The sequence below is a fragment of the Geotrypetes seraphini genome, chromosome 2 (genome assembly GCF_902459505.1).
Source record: "Geotrypetes seraphini chromosome 2, aGeoSer1.1, whole genome shotgun sequence".
In the NCBI taxonomy this organism is placed as follows: Eukaryota; Metazoa; Chordata; class Amphibia; order Gymnophiona; family Dermophiidae; genus Geotrypetes; species Geotrypetes seraphini.
This window is the reverse complement of record NC_047085.1, coordinates 157,899,487-157,925,378: the sequence shown is the minus strand read 5'-3', so window position 1 is coordinate 157,925,378 and position 25,892 is coordinate 157,899,487. Positions and strand designations below refer to the sequence as shown.

General features: G+C 42.3%; 1 protein-coding gene across 3 annotated transcripts in view; it reads left to right on the top strand.

Moving 5' to 3' along the window:
- The window catches only part of SPIRE1 (spire type actin nucleation factor 1), a 297,110-nt gene that overhangs the window by 250,548 nt on the left and 20,670 nt on the right, over positions 1-25,892 (top strand). For 2 of the 3 annotated variants that reach the window (XM_033934118.1, XM_033934117.1), the window contains exon 12: positions 25,608-25,643. The exons of the other annotated variant lie outside the window; for it this stretch is intronic. In XM_033934118.1, the coding sequence (XP_033790009.1) occupies positions 25,608-25,643 (36 nt within the window). The remainder of the gene's footprint in view (positions 1-25,607; positions 25,644-25,892) is intronic. 3 annotated transcript variants of the gene reach the window in all.

Below are 25,892 nucleotides of genomic sequence, written 5' to 3'. Positions count from 1 at the left end.
TTTATTTATGCAGTACAAATTTACAAGTTACCTTGCAAAGGAAAAACAAGAACAGCATCAAAGAGAATACAAATTAGAAAATCAAATCCTAACAAACAAAAATAAATAAATAAAAAAAATACTGCTAATTACCATTCACCAGTGAACCATTATGGGGGAAAGGGAGATCAGAAAAAGAAGGAAATAAATCTAAGGAAAAGGCAGTAGCATGTTGTTATCCCCTAAAATTCAGACATCATAGAATGCTATCAACCAGAATTGAAAAAAAACCTCTCAATTGTTCAGGTAAATAAAACAAATATTTAGATCCAGAATAATAAATGCAACATTTACCTGGGTACCGTATATACTCAATTATAAACCAAGATTTTGGGGTCAAAAAAATGGGGGTCTCAGTTTATATTCGAGCCTCCTGATGATGATGCCTTTTCCTCACCTCTCCATCTGATGACCAACGCTGTTATCCTCCTTTCCCCACCTGAAGACCCCCCCCCCCTTTGATGTCCAGCACTGCTATCCTCCTCCGATGACTGGCACTGTTATCCTCCACCCCTACCCCCCAATGACCGGTACACCTATCCTCCACTACCTCCTCCAATCCCCTGCCCCAGACCAACGTGGCACTACCATTCTAGTGTTCAGGAAGCCAACACTACTGCTATCTCCCCTCTCCTCCCCCGATGCCCAGCACTCCTGTCCTCCACTACCTACAATCCCCTGCCCCAGACCAACATTGTATTTACAGTTCTAGTGCTCAGGAAGCCGACACTATCACTCCCATGCTAGGCTGTAAAGGGGCTTTGAGCATCTGTGCATGTTCAAGGCCTGCTGGTTCCTGCCTTCTGCAGGATTCTCCTTTTTTATTTTAATAATTATAACAATTTTTAACAACAATTGGAGTATTAATATCATAATTTCATTACAAAACATAGAATTCATTCAGTATAATAAACTAATAAATTATCACATCTTATCATCCCAACAATTAAAACAATCCCGCCCCTACTTCCGAAATCATAAGATTAGGCTGGTGTTCAGTTCAAATATTTCAAAGATCCTTTTTCCAATTCAATATACCTCTCCCAAATATCTCTAAATTTCGTCCATTGGTTTGTTAAAAGGGCTGATAATCTATATTCTTCACACACTGTTCCTAAACGGTCTTTCATATCTTTAATTGTGGGTATATTTGGGGTACGCCTTTGCTGAGCCAATGTCAGTCGAGCAGCTATAAATGCCAAATCCATGAGTTTAGATTGAGAGGATGTTAGCCCCTCCAATCCTACTCTCAGCAGTGCTTTTTCAGCATTCACTTTAAGTGGGATTTGAATTAACTTACTCACATAATAAAATACCTGCTCCCAATACTTCCAGATCTTTTGGCAATTCCACCACATGCCTCTTTCACCACACTCTTTCCAACAAACAGCATTATCTTCCTTAGTGTATTTGCTAATTAGAACCAGGGTAATATACCATCGTCCTAAAAGTTTTAATAGCGTTTTCCACCAATGAGGCTGCTTTGGCTATTTGGAAAAGATGTTTTACAATTGCACCCCACTCGTCTGTTGACCTATATGAGGTTTTTACTTCCTTATCATCATGTATAATTCTATATAACCAAGAAATATATCCTTTTACAACTGGGTTTTCTATTCCCTTTTCGTATTCAGATTTCTTTAAGACTTCTTTATCCATCCCCTTATATATCAAAATATAATTTTTCACCTGTAAATAAGGATAAAGATCTTTTGCTTCCAATTGATATTGATCCCTAAGGTCTGTAAAAGCTTTAACTTCCCCTTCATCAATAAATTGTCCAAAACATTTCTGACCTTTTGCCTCCCACTTTTTAAATATTCCCCCCTCTCTCCCTGGTATAAAATCTCGCACATATAAGAGAGGAGAGAAAAAAAATACTTTTTTCTCTTCCTAAAAGTTTTTTCCTCGAACTTTTCCATATTCTCATAGAACATCTGCTAAAAGGGTTACTTATATTCATTAATTCTTTTTCTCCCACTCATGGTAGGTGTTTTAGTTCTCTAATACCTTCTACCCCTTCTAGCATTTCTTGTTCTACTCTTACCCGTAATTTAGGTGGATATGGATGCCATTCAGCTATTGCTCTCAATTGTGCCGCTTTATAATTCTCCAAAGAAGGTAACCTTAATCCACCTTCTGCCTTAGACTTAAACATTGCATATCTTCCAACTCTTGGACATTTTCCTCCCCAAATAAATCTCATTATCATACTATTCCATTTTTGAAAATAAAATTTTGGAATTTCTATCGGTAATACTTGGAATAGATAAAGAAACCTAGGAAGAATCATCAGTAATACTTGGAATAGGTAAAGAAACCTAAGGAGAATCATCACTCTGCAGGATTCTCAAAGGAGTCCAGCAAGCCTTGAGCCGGTCCCGCATAAGCTCTACACAGTGCATTGGCGTCCACTTCCTGGGCAGAACTGAAAGTTTGATGTCAGTCTGAGGGATGGGGGGGGGGGCAGTGGGTAGTGAAGGATAGAAGTGCCTAAAGGGCCCATAATTTAAAAAAACAAGCATATACATCCAAAAAGCATCCTAAATCAACACTTGGACATCCTATTTGCCAGGACGTCCAAGTGCCAATAATCAAAATAATATTTTTGTACATCTTGCAAGGTATTCCAGCCTCTGTACGTTCAGAGCAGGAGATGAACTTGGTGGAGGCATGTTATGGGCATGCTTTGGGCAGTGTCAAAGATGGGTTACACATGGACGTCTTGCAGCAATAATCAAACATTTTGTAAGACATCCTGGACAGAACTTATAAGTTTGTACTAGATGTGATATTGAAGGGTCTAAGTAACACACAGGTGCCCAAACTGACCAGATGAACACTGCACGCATCAAAAGAAGGAGGCTGCAGGTGGTGCAAGAGGATCACAGCTGCGCTGGTGACCTCTTTGTAGTTTTTCTGGTGTGGGGGGCTTTAGAACTGGGTGGGGAGAGCATTTGGGGGAACTGGAGGAAGGAAGAAGGGAGAGGTGCTGAATTGGAGTGGCAGAAAGTAGAGGAATAGGGACACATGGATAGAGGGGAGAAGAAAGAGATGGTGGTACATGGATGGAGGCGATGGAAAGGCAAGAAGAAAGGGAAAGGAGATGTGCACATGGATGGAGGGAAGTGGAAGAGGAGGGAAGAGATGATGCACATGGATGGAGGAAAGGGGAAGAGGAGGGAAGAGATGGTACACATGGATGGAGGGAAGTAAAAGAGGAAGGATGGTGCACATGCCAGATTTTAAGGCCAAATGGGACAAACATGTGGGATCTATCCGCAAAGATAGATAGGGAGGGTCATTGGAGTGGGCAGACTTGATGGGCCGTGGCTCTTATCTGCCGTCTATTTCTATGTTTCTATGGGTGGAAAAGAAAAGGAAAGAGATGGTGCAGATGGATGAATGGAAGTGGGGGAGAAGAGAGGGATGGAGGAGAGGAGGGGGTAAGAGTTGCAAAGATAGATAGATCTGAGATGGAGGCAGAAAAAAGGAAGAAAACTGAATATGAAAATCAGTGCCAAAGAATGATGGTAGTGCAAAAAGTGAAGGAGAGGAAAGAAACAGCAAATGCATAAGGAGGCCTTGGAAACAAGAGTTAAGAGCACAGATGGAACAAGATCAGAAAAATAAAATTGCCAGATAACAAAGGTAGGGAAAATGTTTTTATTTTCAATTTAGTGATTGAAAAATGTCAGTTTTGAAAATTTACATCTGTTGTTTTTATATTTAGACTATTCAGGAAGAAATGCATTTCTTTCTGTTTCTCTTGTGGTGTACTGTGTGCAGAGTCTGGAATATTAGGGTTTTGTTTGTGTACAATAGTACTTTTACTATGTAGATTTGTATTTCAAGAGGGTTTTTTTTTTTGTTTGCTGTATGTGTGGCTGAGGCCAGGCATTCTGGTGGGGATAGAAGTCCAGAAACTTTGATTGGTGTTATGGCCCCAAGTAGGAAGATATTTATCAGCTCCCCTTGAATTTTTGGGGATTTGAAACAGCCCGAGCTGAAAAATTGGTGATTATTTATGGCATGATCCCTGACAAATTAAACTCACATGCCCACATTTCTAATCTCAGTTTATATTTGAGTCAACCTTTTTTCCCTCCTTTTTGGGGGAAAAAAAAGGTTACCTCGGTTTATATTCAGATCAGTTTATATTTGAGTATATATGGTATCTTAATAAAAAGGAAGCACCCAGGTCTTTAGTTTCTTGTCTTATTGGTAAGAAGGCTTTAAATTTTGCAACATCAGAAGGAAATAGTTTAGGCACATGGAATCTCTTAGAAAGAGGAAGAGATAATGGTTACAGCGGATAGGCAGACTGGATGTTCCATTTGACCTTTATCTGCCATCATGTTCCTGTGTTTCTATAACCAAACAATTCTGCCCATAAATTGAACTTGAGAATTTTGCAAAACCCCATTCAAATCTTGCTCAAACACTCTGGAGGTTTCATCCACAGTCATTTTCAAGAAAACCAATCAAATGCCCTAGATTAGAGAATGACACGGGGAAAAAATCTGTCCCCGTCACCGCCCCATCACCGCCGTTCCCTTCACCGCCCCGTCACCGTCACCGCCATCCCTTTCACCGCCCCGTCACCGCCACTGCCATCCCATTCACCGCCCCATCACCGTCCCCGCTGCATCCATATAAGCCTTAGTACTGTAATATTTAGCTTATTCCTGCTGCTGAACTAGAGAAAGAGATGTTCAGCTGGCAGGGCTTTGTTTATAAATTTTTATCAACACAACTAATATACTACTTTATCCTAAAGCAAAAAATAAATAAATAGAATTTTTTTTCTACCTTTGTTGTCTGGTTTCTGCTTTCCACATCTTCTCATTCAATTCCTTCCATCTACTGTGTGTCTTCTCTCTGCGTCTTCCATTTGCTGTTACTGTGCCTCTCCCTTCACCCCCCTCCCAATTGGTCTAGCACCCATCTTCTTCCCTCCACTCCCCCATAGTCTGGCATCTGTCTTCTTCCCACTCTGTCTTCCACATTTCCCTTCAAGGTCTGTTCCTCTCCACTCTCCTTCAATGTCTGTCCTATTCCTTTCCACCACCACCCTTCCCTCCCTCCTTTACCATCTGTTCCTTTCTACCACCCTTCAGCTCCTCTCGCGTGGTCTATCTATCTTTTTCCTCCCTCTTATTTTCATGGCACGTTACAATGTAATTTGTGCATGCCACTGGAGCCTGCGAGCTCGGTCCCTGTCACATCCTCACAAATCATCTCGCTTCTGTGCTCCTATTTTCCCCATTTCTAATATCTCCCCTATGTATCTGCCATTGCCCCCCCCCCCCCCCCCCCCGGTGTCCATATACCATCCCCATGGCATGTCCCCTTTATGTCTCTGTCCCTATGCCCCATGCACATAATTTCTCCTCTTTCTGTTACCTTCCTGTGTCCAGATTTCCCCTATCTTCCTCTTCCATACCAGTGTGTCTCTTCTTTTCAACCCCATCTAGCTTTTTTCCCTCTTTCTTCCTCCCCCCCCTGCTTCTAGCATCTAGCTCACCTGCCTGTCCTTCCCTTTCTTTCCTGCTGTGGGTTTTTCTTTCCATCTTCATCCCCTTGGCCCAGAATCCTTTTCCCTTTCACTCCCTCCTTCCAGTTTGAGCCGGGAACACAGGCGATCGCACGGTCCCCGCAGCCCCCACCCGCCTGCCTAATCGATCCTAGCGTTTAGCCAGCTCTCTCCCTTCTCCTCACCTTAGTTTGCAGGCTTTCTTTTTCGGCGACCTGCACGCTTTCCCAAAGAGCCGCGCACACGCGGCTGCTCAGTGTTCAATCTTCTGCTCTGCTGCAACTTCTGTTTCCGGTTGTGTCAGAGCAGAAGATCGAAACTGAGCAGCAGCGGGTGCACGGCTCTTTGATAGCGTGCGGGTCGCCGAAAAAGAAAACCTACAAACTAAGGTGAGGAGAAGGGAGAGAGCTGGCTAATCACTAGGATCGATTGGGCAGGTGGGTGTGGGCTGCGGGTACCGCGCGATCCTTCATGCCTCACTGCGGGGACAAGACCATTCACCGTTCCACGGGGCGGTGAATGGCCTTGTCCCCGTCCCCGCAGCGACTGCTAGTTTTTGTTCCCCGTTTTGGCGGGTTACCCGTGGCTAAACGCGGTGGCCGTGGGTAAACCGCCACCGTGTCATTCTCTACCTTAGATTTTAAGCCCTGGAACCTCTGAAGATTGATCCTCTCCAAACCTGAAATACATCTTATTATTTCAATGTTTATTCACTGCTTATAGCCTAGCAGTTTATATTCAGGTACTCAAAGTATTTCTCCCTTTCTGTCCTGGTGGGCTCATAGTCTGATTAACGTACCTGGAGTAATGGAGTGGTGAGGGACTTGCCCAGGGTCACAAGGAGCAGCGCTGGGCTTGAACCTGCAACCTCTGGGTGCTGAGGATGCAGCCCTTACCACTAGGCCACTCCTCCACTCCAAAGGAATAGTATCAGAGGTAAAATTAAACACTTCAATCAAATATTTATTGAATGCTTCTGTAGGGGTTATCCCAGTGGGATTAAGAAAATCGATAAAACACAAATTCAGGTATCTGTTATGATTCTCCAGTTGTTCGTTGTTTTATCCTGAATCAGTTTTGTGATGACCACCTTGAAAACTTAGTTTCTCCTTCCAAATTCTGAAGCTGTGATAATCCCTAGTCAGATCTTCCTGCTTTTTGGCTACATTGCTCAAACTTAGCCACTATAGCAGAGACTTCATCCAATGACTTAGGGCTCCTATTATAAAGGCGCGCTAGGGCCTTAACGTGCGGAATAGCGCACGCTAAATTGCCATGCACGCTAGCCGCTACCACCTCCTTTTGAGTAGGCAGTAGATTTTTCGGCTAGCGCAAGCTAATCTGGTGCGTGCGTTAAAAACTCTAGCGCACCTTTGTAAAAGGAGCCCTTAGTCACTACTACTCGAATATAAACCGGGATTTTTGCAGGCTGCCGCCGCCTTTCACCCTCCTGCCCTCCTTTTCCTAGACTCAGGCTCATACCTCTACTGATGATCGTTGGTAGAGGTTCAGCGGGCAGGAGCAAACTTTCCAAGTTCCTGCCCTGCTGTTAACTGGCTGCCATGTCTTCGGCCGCTGAGAAAAAGCACGAGCAGGCGTGCGATTTTGCACTGCTGCTCAGTGCTGAGCAGCTTCCTTAATGGTTCCTGTGAATTCTCGCGAAGTCCCATGTGCTGGTTTCCAGGTCTACTATCTCCTCATACATTTTTCCATTCCTTGTGTGCAAGACCCAGAGTTTAATTATTACTTCCATACTGAGACTGTCTTCTTTCTCTATTCCCTGTTCAGATTTTTAGAATAACCAGTTTCTTTCCAAGGATGGTTTTCCGAGTACTCCTCTCTACCATACAAGTGGCCTTTCTGCTTGGCTCTCACCCTTTTGAAGCCACTGTGTTTTGGTTGGCCAGGGCTATATGCTATCTGTGTGAGAGAACATATACCAGCAGGTGAAACCACCCTAAGGTTTGCCTCTTTGCCCCTTTCACCCTCTGTGCTGGCTTTGCAAATGAATCTCCACATTCACATCACCCTTAGAGGGATCATAACCTAAGCTGTGGTACTGCATTAATGATTGTGGACTCTGATTTTGAGATTTGGAAGGGAGTAGAGTAGTAGGAGAGTGTGATGTTTGCACAGATCACCAAATCAACTGATGTGCACAAGTAGATCTGCCTTGAAAGGACAGCAAACTTCCAATGCAACATAAGTCATTTTTGGTGAGTGGAGCAGAGGGCACTCTCTCACCTCTGCAGTTCTTGAGTTTGGATAGTGCAGCACTAGAAATTCACATAGGAAAAGAAACCATATGAAGCACTAGGGTAAGGGCTAACTGTGCATATGTCTGGAGCAAGAGGTGTCTACCAAAAGATCACATCACCCCAAATAATAACTCTCATCCTTGTCTTATGAATGGTTTTAGTTCTCTCAGGTGTCATAACTAGTTGGTTTCTAGATTTCTGATTTCCTTGTAAAAGCATGCACTCCAATCTGGAAAGAAATACTTGGCAGGTAAACTTCCTTTTACTTATGACATTTCATCCAGTATGGAAAAAAAATTATATACATACACATATGTAGTATGTGTATTAGTTAGGTGCCATTGACTTATGTTCGAGTCCCAGTGACTTGATGAATTACTAATCTAAAAAGAAATTGGTTTTGTACTAGTCCAGTAAGGTCCTCCAGCGTCATCCCCATGGTTGTTTTCAATGTGTCCAGTCATCTGAATGCAGGTTGCCCTCTTCACCTGGTTCCTTCAATCTTCCCAAATATGATGTCCTTCTCCAATGACTTTTCTCTTCTGACAGTAGTATGTGTGTGTACACCCTTCATTTCCCCTTGCCCTCCCTCTCCCAAAATCAATCATTCCTTTCCCAACCCCAGCCCCCCTTCCAAACCCTAAATCAACATTTGAAAGGCTCTTTGGCACTAGTAAAGCCAAATTTCCAAGGCCACCAACCCACTATTGCTCAGACTATACTGCTTTAAATGAATGCCAAGTTGGCAAGGCCCTCCCTATCCCTCTAATAACCTTAAAAGCCAAACAATAATGCATGCAAACTTTGATGGGTAACCAATGCAATGTATAAAGTAAAGGAGTGATCTGTTCCATAATTTTCCATATATGCTGCCATGTTCTGTATTCGTTGCATCTTTTCCTTAAACCATTTTAGGCAACCCCAGGTAGATAGCATTATAATAGATTCTAATCTTAAAAATTGTTAAGACAAAAAGATAACCTCATTGAATAAATAAATCAGGTAAAAGGATATATTTTATGTATGCAACAAAAGGTTCAACAATAAATATCCTAGTGCGAAAAAAGCAAAGTTGCTTACCGTTACACCTATTACAGATAAGCAACTATTTTTTTCAATCAACAAGCAGAAATTAATCAGGCACACAAAGGATGACCCTTAAATTTAGAATCACTCCATTATAGATTTTCTGCTTTGGTGAGGGATGGCCTGGTCAGATGATGCTGTGAGAATTGCAAAAAAATCAAACAAACCACATTGGTCAATACTATTCAGTTGAAGGTACAGATATGAAGAGAGGACCACCTAGCTACTTTGCAGATACTTTCCAAGAAAGTATCTACTACCACAGAAATATGTGAAGCTTGTATTTGTAGAATCCTGACACTAGCTGTAATTTATACTTCAAATTCATTATTTTAGAGACAGGCTGAATACTAACTGGAGTTTGCCCATACAGAGTTATTGCTCATGTAGAAAAATTTTCCCCTTCTGGAGATGATACTTCTGTAATTTCAGCAATTTCTGGATAATCCTCAAGGATACTTTATGGAAGAAGGAGGTAGTTAATGTCACTTCTTCTACCGGGGTAACTCTTTTACACATAGAAGTCTCCAATGAGACCTGATCCTGATATATCCTTGCAGCAGCTCTTGACAAAGTCATTAAAAATCTTTGCAAAGATAATATAGTTGTTCTGGTATACACAACAAAACTGATGAGGAAGACTCATCCCCACAACTAACACTGCAATTGATGCCAGTGGATTTCACATCTTTGGATTGAAAGTTCAAGGGCTTTGGAGGATCATCAACAACCGTGTATCATGATAGGAGAACAAAATGTCTGTGCTGGATAAATCACTGCACAGGATACTCCAGGGTGCTGTGTCAGACTAAAAATGGCCTGTGTTGATCAGCACTGAAGAAACTGCATCTGCACTGGAAGACTAGCAAACCCTCTGCACTGATGTTGGCAGGAATACATCTGAATACTAACAAAACCCGAAAAATGGGAGATGAAATAAAGTTCAAACAAGAAAGTCTCCCAAGCCCCAAGGTGGAAACTGAGATAAGGGGGAGAGACTACCTGTAGAAAGGGCAAGGAAAATACCACTCCACCTAAAATATATGTGTGAATTATTTAGAGAGCCCTCAGTCACACAGCCCTCCTCCGGACCCCCAGAGGAAAACGGCTGCCACTGGCTTACACCCAGAAAGGTGCCATTTTCTACTATTGCCAAATTGCTGTAGCCTGATGATTCTGAGGCTTCTGCTTAGCGTCAGTTGTTCCTGAAGAAGGGGGTGTTCACCCCCGAAACGGAGTCCCGTAGGACGTTTGGTGACCTGCTGGCTGCATTTTCTAGAGAAGCTAAGTACCTTCCTTTGGCTTTACATGGTTGAAATTGAACTTTTTTTTGGCCCCCCTGGATCAGGGGTAGAGACTACCTGTAGCGAGGGTGTTTTGATTTTGCTTGCACTCTTTAGCACTTTTGTGTTATTTATCACTAAAATTCACAGAGAGCCCGGGGATGTTTCACAGTTGACACCTTTCTGGGTGTAAGCCAGTGGCAGCCGTTTTCCTCTGGGGGTCCGGAGGAGGGCTGTGTGACTGAGGGCTCTCTAAATAATTCACACATGTATTTTAGGTGGAGTGGTATTTTCCTTGCCCTTTCTACAGGTAGTCTCTCCCCCTTATCTCAGTTTCCACCTTGGGGCTTGGGAGACTTTCTTGTTTGGGCAGGAATACATCAGCATTGTGTACTAATTGACACTTTTTGCTTGGTGAAGATGTTGCAAAAGGGATGTCAAATGGCTTCACCAAAGACAGTTGCCCTTTAGACCAAGAAATTTCTTTGAAGTCACTGTGAAGGCAAGTAGAAGCAGTTTATGCCTTATTGTGATTACAAAGGTTATTGAGGCAATCCTTTGGAGTACTTGCGGTTATTTTCCACGTCCTAACAGATGAGACACCTAACATGATGCTGAATTTCTGGATTCTTCTTCCACATTCTGTTCATAGCCTAAAGCCTGATTTGGTTTTCACCGTGTTCCACGGGCATGACAATCAATTAAAATATTAAAGTAATACATATCTTTTATTTTTTTATTGCATTTAATTGGTTTTGATTTCTAATTCACTTTGAGGGGCATAATCAAAAAATACATCTAAGTCTATTTTGGGCCTAAGTTGCTAGTCGCCCAAAGTCGGGACATGTCCATTCTCGAAAAATACATCCCCCAATTTTTTTTTTTTTGAGAATCGTCTACTTGTACGTTCAACAGTTTGATCATCCAGACTGCTAAGTCATCTATCTTTATACCCCATTCTCATCCAAAATGTGTCCAAGTCAAAAACGCCTTTTGGACATGGGAGGGGTCAGCAAAGTGATGGACTGAACACTCAGACTTGGCAACAGAGTAGTAGGGCACTGCTGCAAACTTCATAAAAAGAATGCCACATAAACTTCTCACTCCGTTATAGGTCATGGTGAGCCCCTCAAAACCTACTAGACCCACCTGTCTACCACCCTTATGGCTGCAGGTGCAACCTATATGGCAGTATTAAACTAAACTAAACCTTAAGTTTATATACCGCATCATCTCCACGGATGTTGTGGAGCTCGGCACAGATTACAAGAACTTAAAATATAGAAAGAGAAGGGAAAAAAGGTTTACATGAACTTATATATAGAAGAGAAGAGTAATGGGGGATAGAATTACATTTTAGTGAAAAGCCAGGTTTTCAGTTGCTTGCGGAATAATTGGAGGGAGCCCAGGTTCCGCAGCGGGGTAGTAAAGTTGTTCCAAAGACCTGTGATTCTGAAGAGAAGGGATTTTCCCAGTTTGCCTACATAGCGAATACCGTGTAGAGAGGGGATGGATAATTTATACCTTTGGGCGAGTCTGGTAGAAGTCAGGACTCGAGGAGTTATAAGATAGTGGGATTAAGGGAGGATGGATGCCGTGAATGATCTTAAAAGTCAGGCAGGAGCATTTGAAATGGATTCTAGAAATCACTGGGAGCCAGTGAAGTTTGGCTAAGAGTGGGGAGACATGGTCAGACTTGCGTTTTGCAAAAATCAACTTGGCTGCAGTATTCTGGATTAGCTGGAGTCTTTGAAGACTTTTTTTTGATAGGCTTAAGTAGATGGTATTGCAGTAGTCTAATTTGAAGAGGATAATGAATTGGACAAGGACGGTGAAATGTTGTTGGCGAAATAGGATCTTACTTTCCTCAGCATGTGGAGGCTGAAAAAGCATGATTTAGCCAAGGAGTTGAGGTGGTCATTGAGGGAGAGAGAAGAATCAATAATGATGCCAAGGACCTTGCTTGAGAATTCAAGCTGCAGTGCAGCGCCTGAGGGTAGTGCAAAGAGGGTGGGCAGGTGTTCTAATTTTGGGCCGAGCCAGAGTAATTATGAGCTCCTTTATGTTTAAATCATGCTAATGTAGGGCTTTAATACCAATCAGTATAGATTATACATTTATTTTTAAACTTATGAAAGTACAATAGGGTTTGGGGATTTTTGGATGGGTGCACATGCTTCACCATGAGTGTAGTGGTTAGAGTGGCTTATGGGCCTGGGTCCTCCTCTCTATGGCTCACTAGCCCACCCCACAGACTACTTAAGCCACCTCTGTGCAGCTCTACTAGGCTTTCCTATGCCAGGTGCTGATGTTCTGGGGCAGGTATGTATGTTTTTATTCTGATTTTTATGGCAGTGGGGGGGGGTCAGTGATCACTGGGGGAGTATGTGGGGAGGTCTGTACTTCGTGTCTGCAGTGGTTATCTGGTCACTTTGGACACCTTCTGGGCATTTAGGCCTGTTTTTAGATCACCTAAGTCACTACATCTAGGCAGTCTAGTTAAACTTTTGGTTATACTTGCAGTACAACTAAGTCTAGGTCAGCCCACATCCTGCCCAAATCGCGCCCTCAGCACTTCTCCTAAAATGTCCCTTTCAGCTCTGGGCATACAGCGGCAATGAAAAGGCTTAAGCTGTTTTTAGATAAGTCTAAAACCAATTTCGATTATCGGCACTTGGACGATCTGTCTTTAGGTCATCCGAGTGCCGATTTGGGTGGGATTTTAGATGAATTGCTGTTTCAGTTATGAGCCCCTTTATGTTTAAATCATGCTTATTAATTTCCAACAAACAAACCAAAAGTACAAACACTTCATGACACAATAATCTACAAAACTCAATCCCCCCCATCCACCTCTCCCTAACCCCTTCCTCCCCAGAACAACAGCATCATTAACACAGGATTATCCAGCAAATAATCAAACTTAATTCAACAATCTACTTCAAGCTGAGTGAGTCATAGTTTTACAAAACAGTAACCAACATTGAATAAACAAGGTGCCTTGTCTAGAGTCCATTTGGGAGATGGCTTGATGTTCCAACCCAGTCAACTGTATCATCAATATCCGCTAATGTAGGGCTTTAATACCAATCAGTTATAGAGTATGCATTTATTTTTAAACATATGAAATACTGAATATGATAGAGCAGAAAACGCCCAAAAAAAGACCACTGTGTGTAGGAAGGGTCATACATGCTTAGAATGTTATATTAGTTCTGAGCTCTGAGGGAACATTTCCATTCATGTTGCCCTATAGTGGTCTGATTACTTCCTGCTTGTTGACAGAGAATTATGTGATCCTTAATTCAGTAAATGGTGGCACCTCTTTTAGCAACAATAATTTCATTTCATTTCCTGACTGTTAATTAATCTCTTTGATCATCCTTGAGGAATTTTGGGTCTTTTTTCCATACAGAATTATTTCAACTCTGATACTTGAGGGCATCCTTAATATGAATACGGTAATTCATGTCAGATCTTGCCACATTTCAGTAAGATTTAGGTTGGAATTTTGACTTGGCCAATCCAAACATAAAATCTCTTCAGTCATTCTTTAATAGACTTATTTAAGCATATAGATTCATTTTACATTACATTACATTACATTACATTAGTGATTTCTATTCCGCCTGTGCCTTGCGGTTCTAGGCGGATTACAAATTATAAGAGATCTGGACATTACCGTGAGAATTGCAAAACAAAGATTATCCAGAGAAATTACATAACAGATTATCTAGAGATATTACTTAATAGATTAACTAGAGATATTGAATAACCGTGATTCATGTACTTTATATGGTGTGGTAGAGGATTCAATTATAAGAATAACATTCAATTATAAGAATTACATTTAAGAGAATCAAGTGATTACAGGATATAGTGGAGAATATCAGTATATGCGGGTTACAGACGAGAAATTACCTAACAATGACGTAAGAAGTTTGTTGGATTGTGAGGTAAATGCTTATTTAGGAATCTTAGTATTTTTGGAGGGAAAGGTTCTAGGAGTTGACTAATGTGATATTCAGGAGAGGGAGAGCTTGTGCGAAAGGGGAGGAGACTAGTTAGTAAGGACGTGTTTTTTGAATAGAAATGTTTTGATTTCTTTTCGAAACACTTTGATGTCTGTTGTGTTGATCATTAGTTTGGTGATGGTGGGGTCAATTTTCGCTGCCTGTGTCGCTAGAAGGCTGTCGTATAGTTTCTTACGTCGGGTACCATAATGAGGGGGGAATATGAATAGGTTTTGAGTTCTCCTCGATCTGGATGAGTGGTAACGGTATAGGCGGTTGTTTAGGTAACAGAGGGCAGTTCCATGGGTTACTTTAAATAGAAGACAATAGAACTTGAATTGAGTTCTAGCTTTTATCGGAAGCCAGTGAGAGTCTACATAGGCGGGGGTGATGTGGTCATATTTGCTGAGACAGTAGATGAGTCTGATGGCTGTGTTCTGAATGGTCTGTAGTTGTTTTATCATGTAGTTTGGGCATGGTAGGTAGAGGCTGTTGCAGTAATCCAAAGTACTGAGTGTGAGGGATTGTACAATGATCTTGTAGTGTTCTTTGGTAAGGAACTTTCTTATTTTTCTTAGGTTTCGCATGGTGAAGAATGCCTTCTGTATGATTTTGTGTATCTGTGTCTGCATAGTGCAGCGTCTGTCTAATTGTATTCCTAGAATTTTGAGAGTGCTTTGTATAGGATATTTGATTGCGTTTACTTCCAGTTCTGTTAGTGATGGTTTTTGTTCCTTCTCTAGTAGTAGGAATTTGGTTTTCTCCGCATTCAGTTTCAGCTTATGGTTCGTCATCCATTTTTCTACGGTTTCCAATGTTGTTTTCAGGCGTCCCTTGGAGATGGGGTCTTGGATGTCAAATGGGAGAATGATGGTTATGTCATCTGCGTAACTGAAGGAAGTTATATTTAGGGCGTCTAGGGCAGTGCCTAAGGAAGCTATGAAGAGGTTGAATAGTATGGGCGATAGTGGGGATCCTTGTGGTACTCCGCAGGGGTTTGTCCAGGGTTCGGATAAAAGATCTTTTGACTTAACTCTATATGATCTTGTTTGAAGGAATCCTTGGAACCAGTTGTGTACTTTACCAGTTATACCTATGGCATCTAGTATCTGGAGAAGTATTGGATGATCTACTAAAAAAAGTGCTGAAAGGTCGAGTTGGATGATTAGTAACTTGTTTCCTTTGCTGAGGTGCTGTCTGGCTATATCTAGTAAAGATACCAGTAATGTTTCTGTGCTGTGATTAGCTCTGAAACCAGATTGAGTTGGATGCAGAATGTGGTGGTCTTCTAGGTAGTTGGATAGATATTGTGCTACTAGACCCTCTATGAGTTTGATGTATAGTGGGAGAGAAGCGATTGGTCTATAGTTTGTTGGGTTGTCTATTGGGCCTTTGGGGTCTTTTAGTATGGGAGTGATTATGATTTCGCCAAGTTCCGGAGGGAACTGACCTTCCCTGAGAGTGGTTTGCAACCATAGCGTGAGACAAGCTATGAATTTGGTGGATGCTGTAGCTAGTAGGTAAGGAGGACAGTTGTTCAAATCGCAGGAGGATTTGCTGTATTTTTTGTACAGCCGGTCCAGGTCTGACCATTGTGTCGTTGGGAAGTTGGTCCAGGTCCTATCTGCTGAGATTGCATCGTCATTTGTGGGTTTTGTTAGTACCTCTTCTATGATATTTTGTGAATTGTTGAATGTGGCTCTGATTGTGATGATTTTATTTTTGAAGTGTTCTGATAGTTGTGAAGCTGTTGGAGTCTGGGTTCCTTGGGTGGCGAGGAAGGGTTTGGTATCCGTGAGGTTTTTTACAATGCTGAAAAGTTTTTTGGTGTCTGGTTTTTCAGTGCCTATGAGTTTGGAGTAATAGTCTTTTCGTTTTTCCTTCAGTTTGATATTGTATTGTTTTATTTGGGATCTCCATTCTGTTTTAATGTGGTCTTGTTTCTGTTTTTTCCATATCCTTTCTAGTTGTCTGCAGTGCCTCTTTAGGTGTAGGAGTTCGGCGTCAAACCATTTGTCTGATGGTCTGCATATTTTGTTTTTTGTTTTTAGTGGTGCTAGTTTATTTAAAGTGGTTTCACTAATGGTACGCCATGTGTTTATGAATTCCTTGTGGTTGTTTAAGTCTAATGCTGGGTCTACGGTGTCCCAGAAGGTGGTGGGTTCGATTTTCTGTCTGGTCTTGAAGCTGGTTGTGCTTGGAATAGGTTTGATGATGTTATGCACCCAGTTGATGGTGAAGGTGTACTTGTAGTGGTCGGACCATAAGGTTGGATTCCAAGAGCCGTTGGTGATGTGGATGTTTTGTGTGTTGAGGTTGGGAGATGTGTAAGCGGCAATGTCAAGTTGATGGCCCTTTTCATGTGTGGGTTCAGGATTGAGTATCTGGTAAGATAGGGTGTTGAGGAATGAAAGAATGTCTGCTACTTGTTTGGAGGTGTGGTCTTCTAGGTGGAGATTGATGTCTCCTAGGATCAGGTTGCGTGGGGAAGATAAGGAGTTCTGGAAGATAAATTCTTCTAGTTCTTGTTTAGAGGTGTTCCATTTTCCTGGTGTGATATAGCATAGTAGGCAGTTCAAGGTTCCTGAGAGAGAATTGTCAGAGAGTTGGCAGGCAAGAAGGTCTAGGTGCGGGGTGGAGTGCCTGGATAGGACTTTAATGTTGAGGTTGTTTTCTTGCTGCATGCTGCTGCATGTTTTCTTGCTGCATGATCCACTTTTGGCTCAGCTTCAGTTCATGGACTGCTGGGGGTGGCCTGACATTAGCCTCTGAAATTTTGTGATATAAAGTAGAATTCATGTTTCAATCAACAGTGGTAATCCATCCAGGCCCTTTTGCAGCAAAGCCACCCCCCATAATATCACCTTCACCGGTATGCTTAAGATTAGGATCTAATCATGTTTGAAGTATAGCTTGTGCTAAAGTACAAACCATTCTAGGGGGAGTCACAAACATTTTCTCAGCACCACTGTATATTGTGATAAGCGGACTATGCCTGCTAGGAGTGTCCCTAGCTCAGATTCTAGATTAAATCCTGACACGGTCCATAATCTGCCTTTTTCCCCATTTTCTGCCACTCAGTCTGAATTTCCTTCTAGGGCCTGTAGAGGGAGCAAGAAAGCAGCAGTGCTGGGTTCCCATCCCCCTCTGGATCACAAGGTGAATCACAGGAAATCCTTTTCACCTGAGGGTTGGGGGCGGGGCTGTAAGCTGTTCTCCCTGAAGACTAGGCTCTTAGAAAATCAGAACAGAGAGGAACAGCAGCAGGGAAGGTCGCAAGGCTCAGGGCTGAGAGCTCCTGATGGCAGTCCAGCTCCAGAGGACATGGAGTTTACTGAGGCTGGAGGAGAATCACCTGCCAGTCTGACTGAGGAACCGTTGGCCATGGAGTTAGAAACAAGCCCTGAAGCCAGTGTTGGGCTGACTCCTGATTATGCTCCTATGGAAGTTTGCATCACAAAAGCAAGTATCATTTGAATATTGCTGGAGTTGATTGCGAGTTTATTTTGGATTCTTTTGGTTTTGCAGACTGAATTAATCTAACTCAAGTTAAAGAGTGGATTTGTAATATGCTAAATTAAGCAAGGACTTTTATTTTGAAATTTTGGTTTTTCCATTCTTGAAAGCTAAATGGTGGTTTTCTTTTTGAAATGAAGCATGCTTGATGTGCTAAGACAGTGGGGTTAGCCCCGTGTTACGTGGTGGGATAGTGGGCCTAATTTCGGGCAAAATAAGACCACATGGAGCACACTGTCCTTCCAGCCTTGAGGTGCTGAAGAAGCCAGTACTTTTATACTGTCTTGTAACTTTGATTTTGGTGGAAAAGTTTATCCTTTCCTTTTGGTTATGAACTCCACCTGGACTATGATTTAAATGAGAGTTTGGTTTAAGTTGGACTCTTTTTGGGTTTCTCAACCAGAGACTGTTTTGAACTTTGTGCTTGACTGGTATGAGAGTTTTTTTGTAATCCTGACAAGCAAGTTATTGTGGGGGTTTTTTTTGGTTTTGAACGATTAAATACAATTCTTTATTCAACATTGAACTATTGTTTGGATGGTGTCCCTTTTACTGAACGTGGAAATAAGTTATCCTTGTGAGACATGCAGCAACTCACAAGAGTTTGATTGTGGCCAGTATTCCCAGGCCCTCTGCCTGGAGCATGCCGGCTACATACGTGGTATCAGTTTTGGGATTTATTTTTACTGCCTTCATGAGAGACTGTGATAAGGGACAGTATTTGTTGTTTCAATTTTGGAGCCCTTTGATGGACTGTGCTGTGAAGAGTGAAGCAGCAAGTTAAAGACCTCTGAGGAGATCGTGGCAGCTGAAATCTGTGGAAGTGGAACCGGGACCGGAACCGAGGGAGCCCAGCTGTGTACCTGAAGGCCGTGCCTGTTATCAACCCAAACGCTCAGACTCGTCAGTCTGTCCGGTAAGGGTACCTTGGGGACAGCTGATTGAGGATTCTGGGTTGGTAGCGTGGGCAGGAGCAGGGACTAGCTCTCTCTCGAGTGTGGGAAAAAAAAAAAAAATCCGCACCCGATGATTTCCTAATGGCCTTTGAAAGGATGGCAGTCGCGGCCAGCTGGCCGGAGCAACAATGGGCCATGAGGCTGATTCCATGTCTTGCTGGAGCAGCATTGGCAGCGTATCAGTCTCTCAGCCCTGAGCTTGCTAACAATTATAGAGCCATTAAAAACCACATCCTGGACTATCTGGGTTACACGAGGGAACATTATAGACAGGAGTTCAGGAGTGCCCAGTTAGGGGATAAAGAAAGGCCCAAAGCTTTGTTGCACAGGCTGAGGAAGTTAGTGGAGCGATGGCTACAACCCTGTCTTTCAGATCCTCAAGCCATGCTTACCGAAATTTTGTTGGAGCAATTTTTAGAGGCTCTGCCAAAAAGCCTCAAGGCATGGATCCAGAGACAGGGAAGTCGCCCATTAGGGCAAGTGATTGAGTTGGCTGAGGCATACATTGACTCTAACACTTCCTCAGGGTCTGGTGGGGGCACACAAGGGGATACTTCCATCCATAGGGGGCCCCTCACTCGGGCGGGAGAAGGATATCCTAAGCCCCAGGGAAATAGTCAGGGAACCTCAAAGAAAGCCCAGGAGGTAGGAGGCCCCAGTAAAAACCCTATGACCTGTTTCAGGTGTGGCAAGACCGGACATCTTCAAAAACAGTGTAGGGTGAAACTGGCACTGACTACTTCTCGGGTGGGAGACAAGACTTTTCCCAAGCCCTATCAGGTATTTGTTCATATAAAGGGCTATAAAGTAAAGGCCTTGTTAGATACGGGAGCAGAACAGTCAGTGATGTCCCGACTGTGTTGGGATAGAATTAAGCAAGCTGGCTCCTTTATTAGACACCCCACGAAGGTCTCTATTGTTTGTGTCCATGGAGGCAAGAACTCTTATCCCCAATATAAGATTCCAGTGAGGTTCAAGGGAGATGTAAGGTCCCTGAATGTGGCAGTGATTCCCAATGCCCCGGCTTTCCTGGTCTTGGGATGGGATTGGGCAGGCCTCGAGGAGGGCATTCAGGGGGAAGAATCCCTTAGACCTCAGGTTAAGGAAGGAAGAGTGGGGCGGGTGCTTATGGCAAAGGAAGGACCGCAGCGGCAGCCCTGGAGAAATAGGCCTATCAGTTACTTTCCTCAGCGAAGAGGAAGGACCTATTCTCGTTGGAGGCCTACGATCCGGTGGGCTCCTCTGTCTGAACATGCTTGTGTACCTACTCAGGCTTATGATAAGGCAGCAGGTTGCGACATCTATGCGGCCAAGGAGGTAGTGGTGCCGGGTGGGGGAAGAATCTTAGTTCCCACCGACATACAGGTATCTCCTCCTCCAGGGTCTTACCTTAGGGTGGCTCCGCGCTCAGGTCTAGCTTTAAAGCATTCACTAGACGTAGGTGCTGGGGTGATTGACCCGGATTACAGGGGCAATGTTTCTGTTCTACTAATAAATGGTGCCGATACAGAATTCCATGTTAAAGAAGGGGATTGCATAGCACAGTTGATCTGTGAACGTATTTGGCATCCTAAATTGGAAAAATGGAAACATTTGCAACCGACACGTAGAGGAGGAAAAGGTTTTGGTTCCTCTGATGAGCCTGGTGTCAGAGCCACGGGTTTGGTAGATCCTGAGAGCCCTCAATCTGATCTAGATGCCCGGATGAGTATGGAAAGAGCAGTCGAACAACAATTTGGGAAACTGCAGCGGGAATTAGATCAGGGTCAGGAGGAGCAGAAGCGGCTATGGCAGCAAGCGTTTCAGGAGGTTGAAGGGAGTCTGAGTGACAAGTTACGAAAGGCTCTTTTATACCAAGACCAGTTATTAAGGTCTACCCTGGAAGAGAACTTCCAGCGTTGCCAAGAGGATCTGCAATCTCTAAAAGAAAACACTTGGGGATTGAAAGAGCAGATTGGGCATATGGAAGGCCAGGTAGCAGCACATCAGGATTCTACACCAGTTGTACATGACATTGCCTGTGCTGTAGGCCAGGTATGTGAGGAGGTTAAAAAGGTACAATTACAGGTTAAGCAGATAGGCAATGAAGAGCTTAAAAAAATGTGTGATCTTATTTCAGGCTTTGGATCTAGGGTGGATTCCTTAGAAGAGGGTTTCCTACTTCTTATGGATCCAGAAGCGGTGGCTCAGGCCCATGAGTTACAACAGAGAGGTTTCGATCCCTCAGTGCCCAATTCTTAACTCAGGAAAGAAGGGCAACCGTAATAGAAATCAGTAAACCAATGCGGATGCTTTATCCAGGGTTGGGGAAAAAGATTTGGGCAGAACCAGGTCCACCCCTAGCAGAGAGTTAAGGGGGGAGGTATGTGATAAGCGGACTATGCCTGCTAGGAGTGTCCCTAGCTCAGATTCTAGGTTAAATCCTGACACGGTCCATAATCTGCCTTTTTCCCCATTTTCTGCCACTCAGTCTGAATTTCCTTCTAGGGCCTGTAGAGGGAGCAAGAAAGCAGCAGTGCTGGGTTCCCATCCCCCTCTGGATCACAAGGTGAATCACAGGAAATCCTTTTCACCTGAGGGTTGGGGGCGGGGCTGCAAGCTGTTCTCCCTGAAGACTAGGCTCTTAGAAAATCAGAACAGAGAGGAACAGCAGCAGGGAAGGTCGCAAGGCTCAGGGCTGAGAGCTCCTGATGGCAGTCCAGCTCCAGAGGACATGGAGTTTACTGAGGCTGGAGGAGAATCACCTGCCAGTCTGACTGAGGAACCGTTGGCCATGGAGTTAGAAACAAGCCCTGAAGCCAGTGTTGGGCTGACTCCTGATTATGCTCCTATGGAAGTTTGCATCACAAAAGCAAGTATCATTTGAATATTGCTGGAGTTGATTGCGAGTTTATTTTGGACTCTTTTGGTTTTGCAGACTGAATTAATCTAACTCAAGTTAAAGAGTGGATTTGTAATATGCTAAATTAAGCAAGGACTTTTATTTTGAAATTTTGGTTTTTCCATTCTTGAAAGCTAAATGGTGGTTTTCTTTTTGAAATGAAGCATGCTTGATGTGCTAAGACAGTGGGGTTAGCCCTGTGTTATGTGGTGGGATAGTGGTGCCTAATTTCGGGCAAAATAAGACCACACGGAGCACACTGAACTTCCAGCCTTGAGGTGCTGAAGAAGCCAGTACTTTTATACTGTCTTGTAACTTTGATTTTGGTGGAAAAGTTTTTCCTTTCCTTTTGGTTATGAACTCCACCTGGACTATGATTTAAATGAGAGTTTGGTTTAAGTTGGACTCTTTTTTTGGGTTTCTCAACCAGAGACTGTTTTGAACTTTGTGCTTGACTGGTATATGAGTTTTTTTGTAATCCTGACAAGCAAGTTATTGTGGTTTGTTTGTTTTTTGGTTTTGAACGATTAAATACAATTCTTTATTCAACATTAAACTATTGTTTGGATGGTGTCCCTTTTACTGAACGTGGAAATAAGTTATCCTTGTGAGACATGCAGCAACTCACAAGAGTTTGATTGTGGCCAGTATTCCCAGGCCCTCTGCCTGGAGCGTGCCGGCTACAATATACTGAATAGTATTACAGTAATGATATGTGAGTCTCAGCAAGAATCGCTCCTGTAGCCAGCATTGAGAGGTGCTGTACAGTTGCCAGTGTCTCCTAGACTTAAAACTTGAAACATCTACAAACAAGCCTTTCTTCAGAAGTCAAGAAAAATGGTTTTAAATGTTGCATTGAGGTTTGTGTCCTTTTGTAGTCTCTGAAATTTAAGCATGGAAATTGTTCACTTTTTTTTCTCTGCACACATCTATCAATTTTTTGCAATGCTATTTTAGAATTGTACATATAATTTTGAGTGTTAGAATAATCCGTGTGATATGATAAGTGTGTATTTTATTCAGTGTGTTTATATTTTTAAAACAGGGTAAAGAAAATAGAAAGGAGTATTATTTTAATATGATTGTACGTATCTTAAATATAAAAGGCTGAATTTTCAGCAAACTGAGATGTTCAAGAATGTCCATCTACTTCTACACTCATACAAAAGCACTTCAGGGAATAGTACAATTAATAGGGCTAAAATCACAGTCCACTTATTAACCACTTGAATTTGATGATACATTAGGGCACACAGGACTTTCAAGGGGATTCATTATTCTTCATTTTAAGAACTGTTAGGCTTTAATTCAGCTTTAGTTTTAACCCTTTTAACTTCATTGACCATTTTATTTAAAAAATATATATATATATATATATCCAGTAAAACCTTGGATTGCAAGTAACTTGGTTTGCAAGTGTTTTGCAAGACAAGCAAAACATTTTGTTAAATTTTAACTTGATATACAAGCAATGTCTTGCAATACAAGTACATACAGTGTACATACATCCCAACTGAGTCAATGGTTCTATCTCTGACGCTGCAAGAGTGTAATGACTGTTCTAAATAAGCAAAGTCTTGCAATATGCATACATACAGTGTACACGCATCACATCATCACAACTGAGCTGATGGTTCTTCTCTCACTGATACTGCGGGAGTGTAGGGACTGTTCTAAACGAGCGAGGTCTTGCAATACAAATACATATAGTATTTTGTATTAAAGTTTTGGGGTTGTGGAACGAATCATCTGAGTTTCCATTATTTCTTATGGGGAAATTTGCTTTGATATATGAGTGTTTTGGATTACAAGCATGTTTTTGGAACGAATTATGCTCGTAAACCAAGGTTTTACTGTATGTGTGTATGTATGTACATACAAACACATACATACATACACACATACAGTAAAATCTTAGTTTACGAGTATGTATGTGTATATATATATATATATATATATATATATATATATATTTCATAAATGAGAAGGCAGTTTTAGGTTCAGCTTTGGATCAGTCTCCGAGTTAAATATGCTCATTTCATACACAAGTGTTAAGTCAGAGCTTTTTAGATAGAAGATTTGTACCTGGCTACCAAGGCCTTATTAACTGGAAAAGCCAAAACTGCAGCCAAATTGGCATGCTGCAGGCTTTTCCAGGGACTGAGGTCAGGCCCATGTCAATTAATGTAGCATTTCATCAACCCAGCATTTAAGATAGGCTCACAGATCTTGGCGCATAGGTTGTTACTGAATGTAGGGAGTTAGGTGAGCATGTGGAAGTGTGAATCATGTCCCAAATTCCTTGCAGCATTTAGAATAAACAGCTTAGGCAGTGCAGACTTAGGTGAAGTTTGATAAATATAGGGTTACCATATTTTCTAAGTCAAAAAAAGAGTATTCTTCACCCTGCCCATGCCCCCACCCATGGTACTTTGTCCCACCCCACCCCTGCCTCTCGCTAGTCTCTCCCTAAACCGCCCCACCTGTCCAGCACCGCCTCTCTCTCTCTCTCTCTCTCTCTCTCTCTAGGCCCCCACCCAGGCCATCCTGGAGTACCTTCTCCAGCAGTGCAATTTAAAAATTTTGGGCAGCCGGCAGCATTAGCGATGTGATCCTTCTGCCGTTGGCCTGCCTCAGAAGTCTTCACATGGCAGCTTCCTGCCTAGGCGAGAACAGGAAGTTTATTGTTTATTGAAAGCTTCTATGCTGCTACTGATGACTGGGGAGTCAATTCAGAGCGGTTTATATGAGCTTTTGTAATGGTGTTACAATACAGAGTTAGTGTTTTCTGAGATGAATTTCAATACAGACACATTTATATCATAATCAATCATCCTACGTACATACACATACAATACTGTACTATGTTCATACTAAATCCTACTTATTTGCACTGTGCTGCAGTGTGAAGCGTTGCAGAGTGAAAGCTTTTGGGGCAGTTCAGTATCAGAAGGATCTCATCGCTAAAGCTGCAGACTGCTGGCTGGCTGGTTTTTGGTTGTTTTTTTTAAACATTGCAACACCAGAGAAGGTACTAGGGACTGGGAAGACTCAGACAAGAGACCCAACTCTGGGGTGGGGGCTGGACTGGACTGGAGAGAGTCCAAAACCCAGACAGACTCCCTCCAGTCCAGGAAATCATCCAGACATCTGGACAGTCCTCTAAAAAGAGGCCATGTCCGGGTAAATCTGGACATCTGGTAATCCTAGATAAATGAATTTTGTTACAAGAGGAGAGCAAAGCCCATCCATCTTCCTACACAGTGACTCTGCGGCTGAGGGTTTGAATTGAAACCAGTGAATGGAAATGGGGTTTCTGGCTCCTAGTGATCAGCATCAAAACTTACCTTGAATGGAGCCTTTTGGCTTCTTGTGGTATTCGACTTAAATCAAAGAAAAAATGAAATTTGTTCAAAAAACTAATAATCATATAAAGAGAACAAATTGATATCAAGTGATATTAAATTACCAGACCTCAAACATCCAAGGCACTACTTGAATAGTTTTTCATGCCCTTACTGGGGTGATGTATTCATCATCGGTCTTGGTAAAGTGACATATGCCCAAAAAATTTTTAATTTTAATTTATTTTATTTTTCACAGGCTCTATAACAATATAAATATAAAGTACAGGAAGGCACTTATCTTTCATGCCCTAAGATAAGTGCCTTCCTTTCATAGCACCTTAAGCACTTTGTTTATAGTTATAGAGCCTGTGAAAAATAAAAAATAAAATAAGTTAAAATTAAAGATTTTGGGGGCATACGTCACTTTACCAAGACTGATGATGAATACATCACCCCAGTAAGGGCATGAAAAATTATTCAAGTAGTGCCTTGGGTGTTTGAGGTCTGATAATTTAATATCACTTGATATAAATTTGTTCTCTTTATATGATTCTTGTGGTATTGCCACACAAATGGTATGCAGAGGGCAGTTGATAGTTAAGTAGATGTTGCTGTCAGAGCTACATAGAGAGCTATTGCGTTGTTTTTCTTTTTTCCTTTCTCTTCATATGTGTTGTTTTTTCCAAAACTAGGAAAATCTACAGGTCAAGGAGATAGACCTCAAAGGGGTATGTTTTGTCAAATATATATACCAGCTGTAGTTTTATGTGTTTTTTTGTTTTGTGTTTTTTTTTTTATTGAGCACTGTAGTTGGGTTGGTGCTTCTTTGCATCTGTGTTGGGTGCTTTAGGTTAGACCTTAAGTCTTGTGTAGTGGTCTCCTGCAGTGTATATGCTTATATTGACCAGGTCTGTGTCCTGGAACTAAAACCTGTCATGCTGCTGAAGGTGGGCATTCCTGTGCACACATTCTCATTC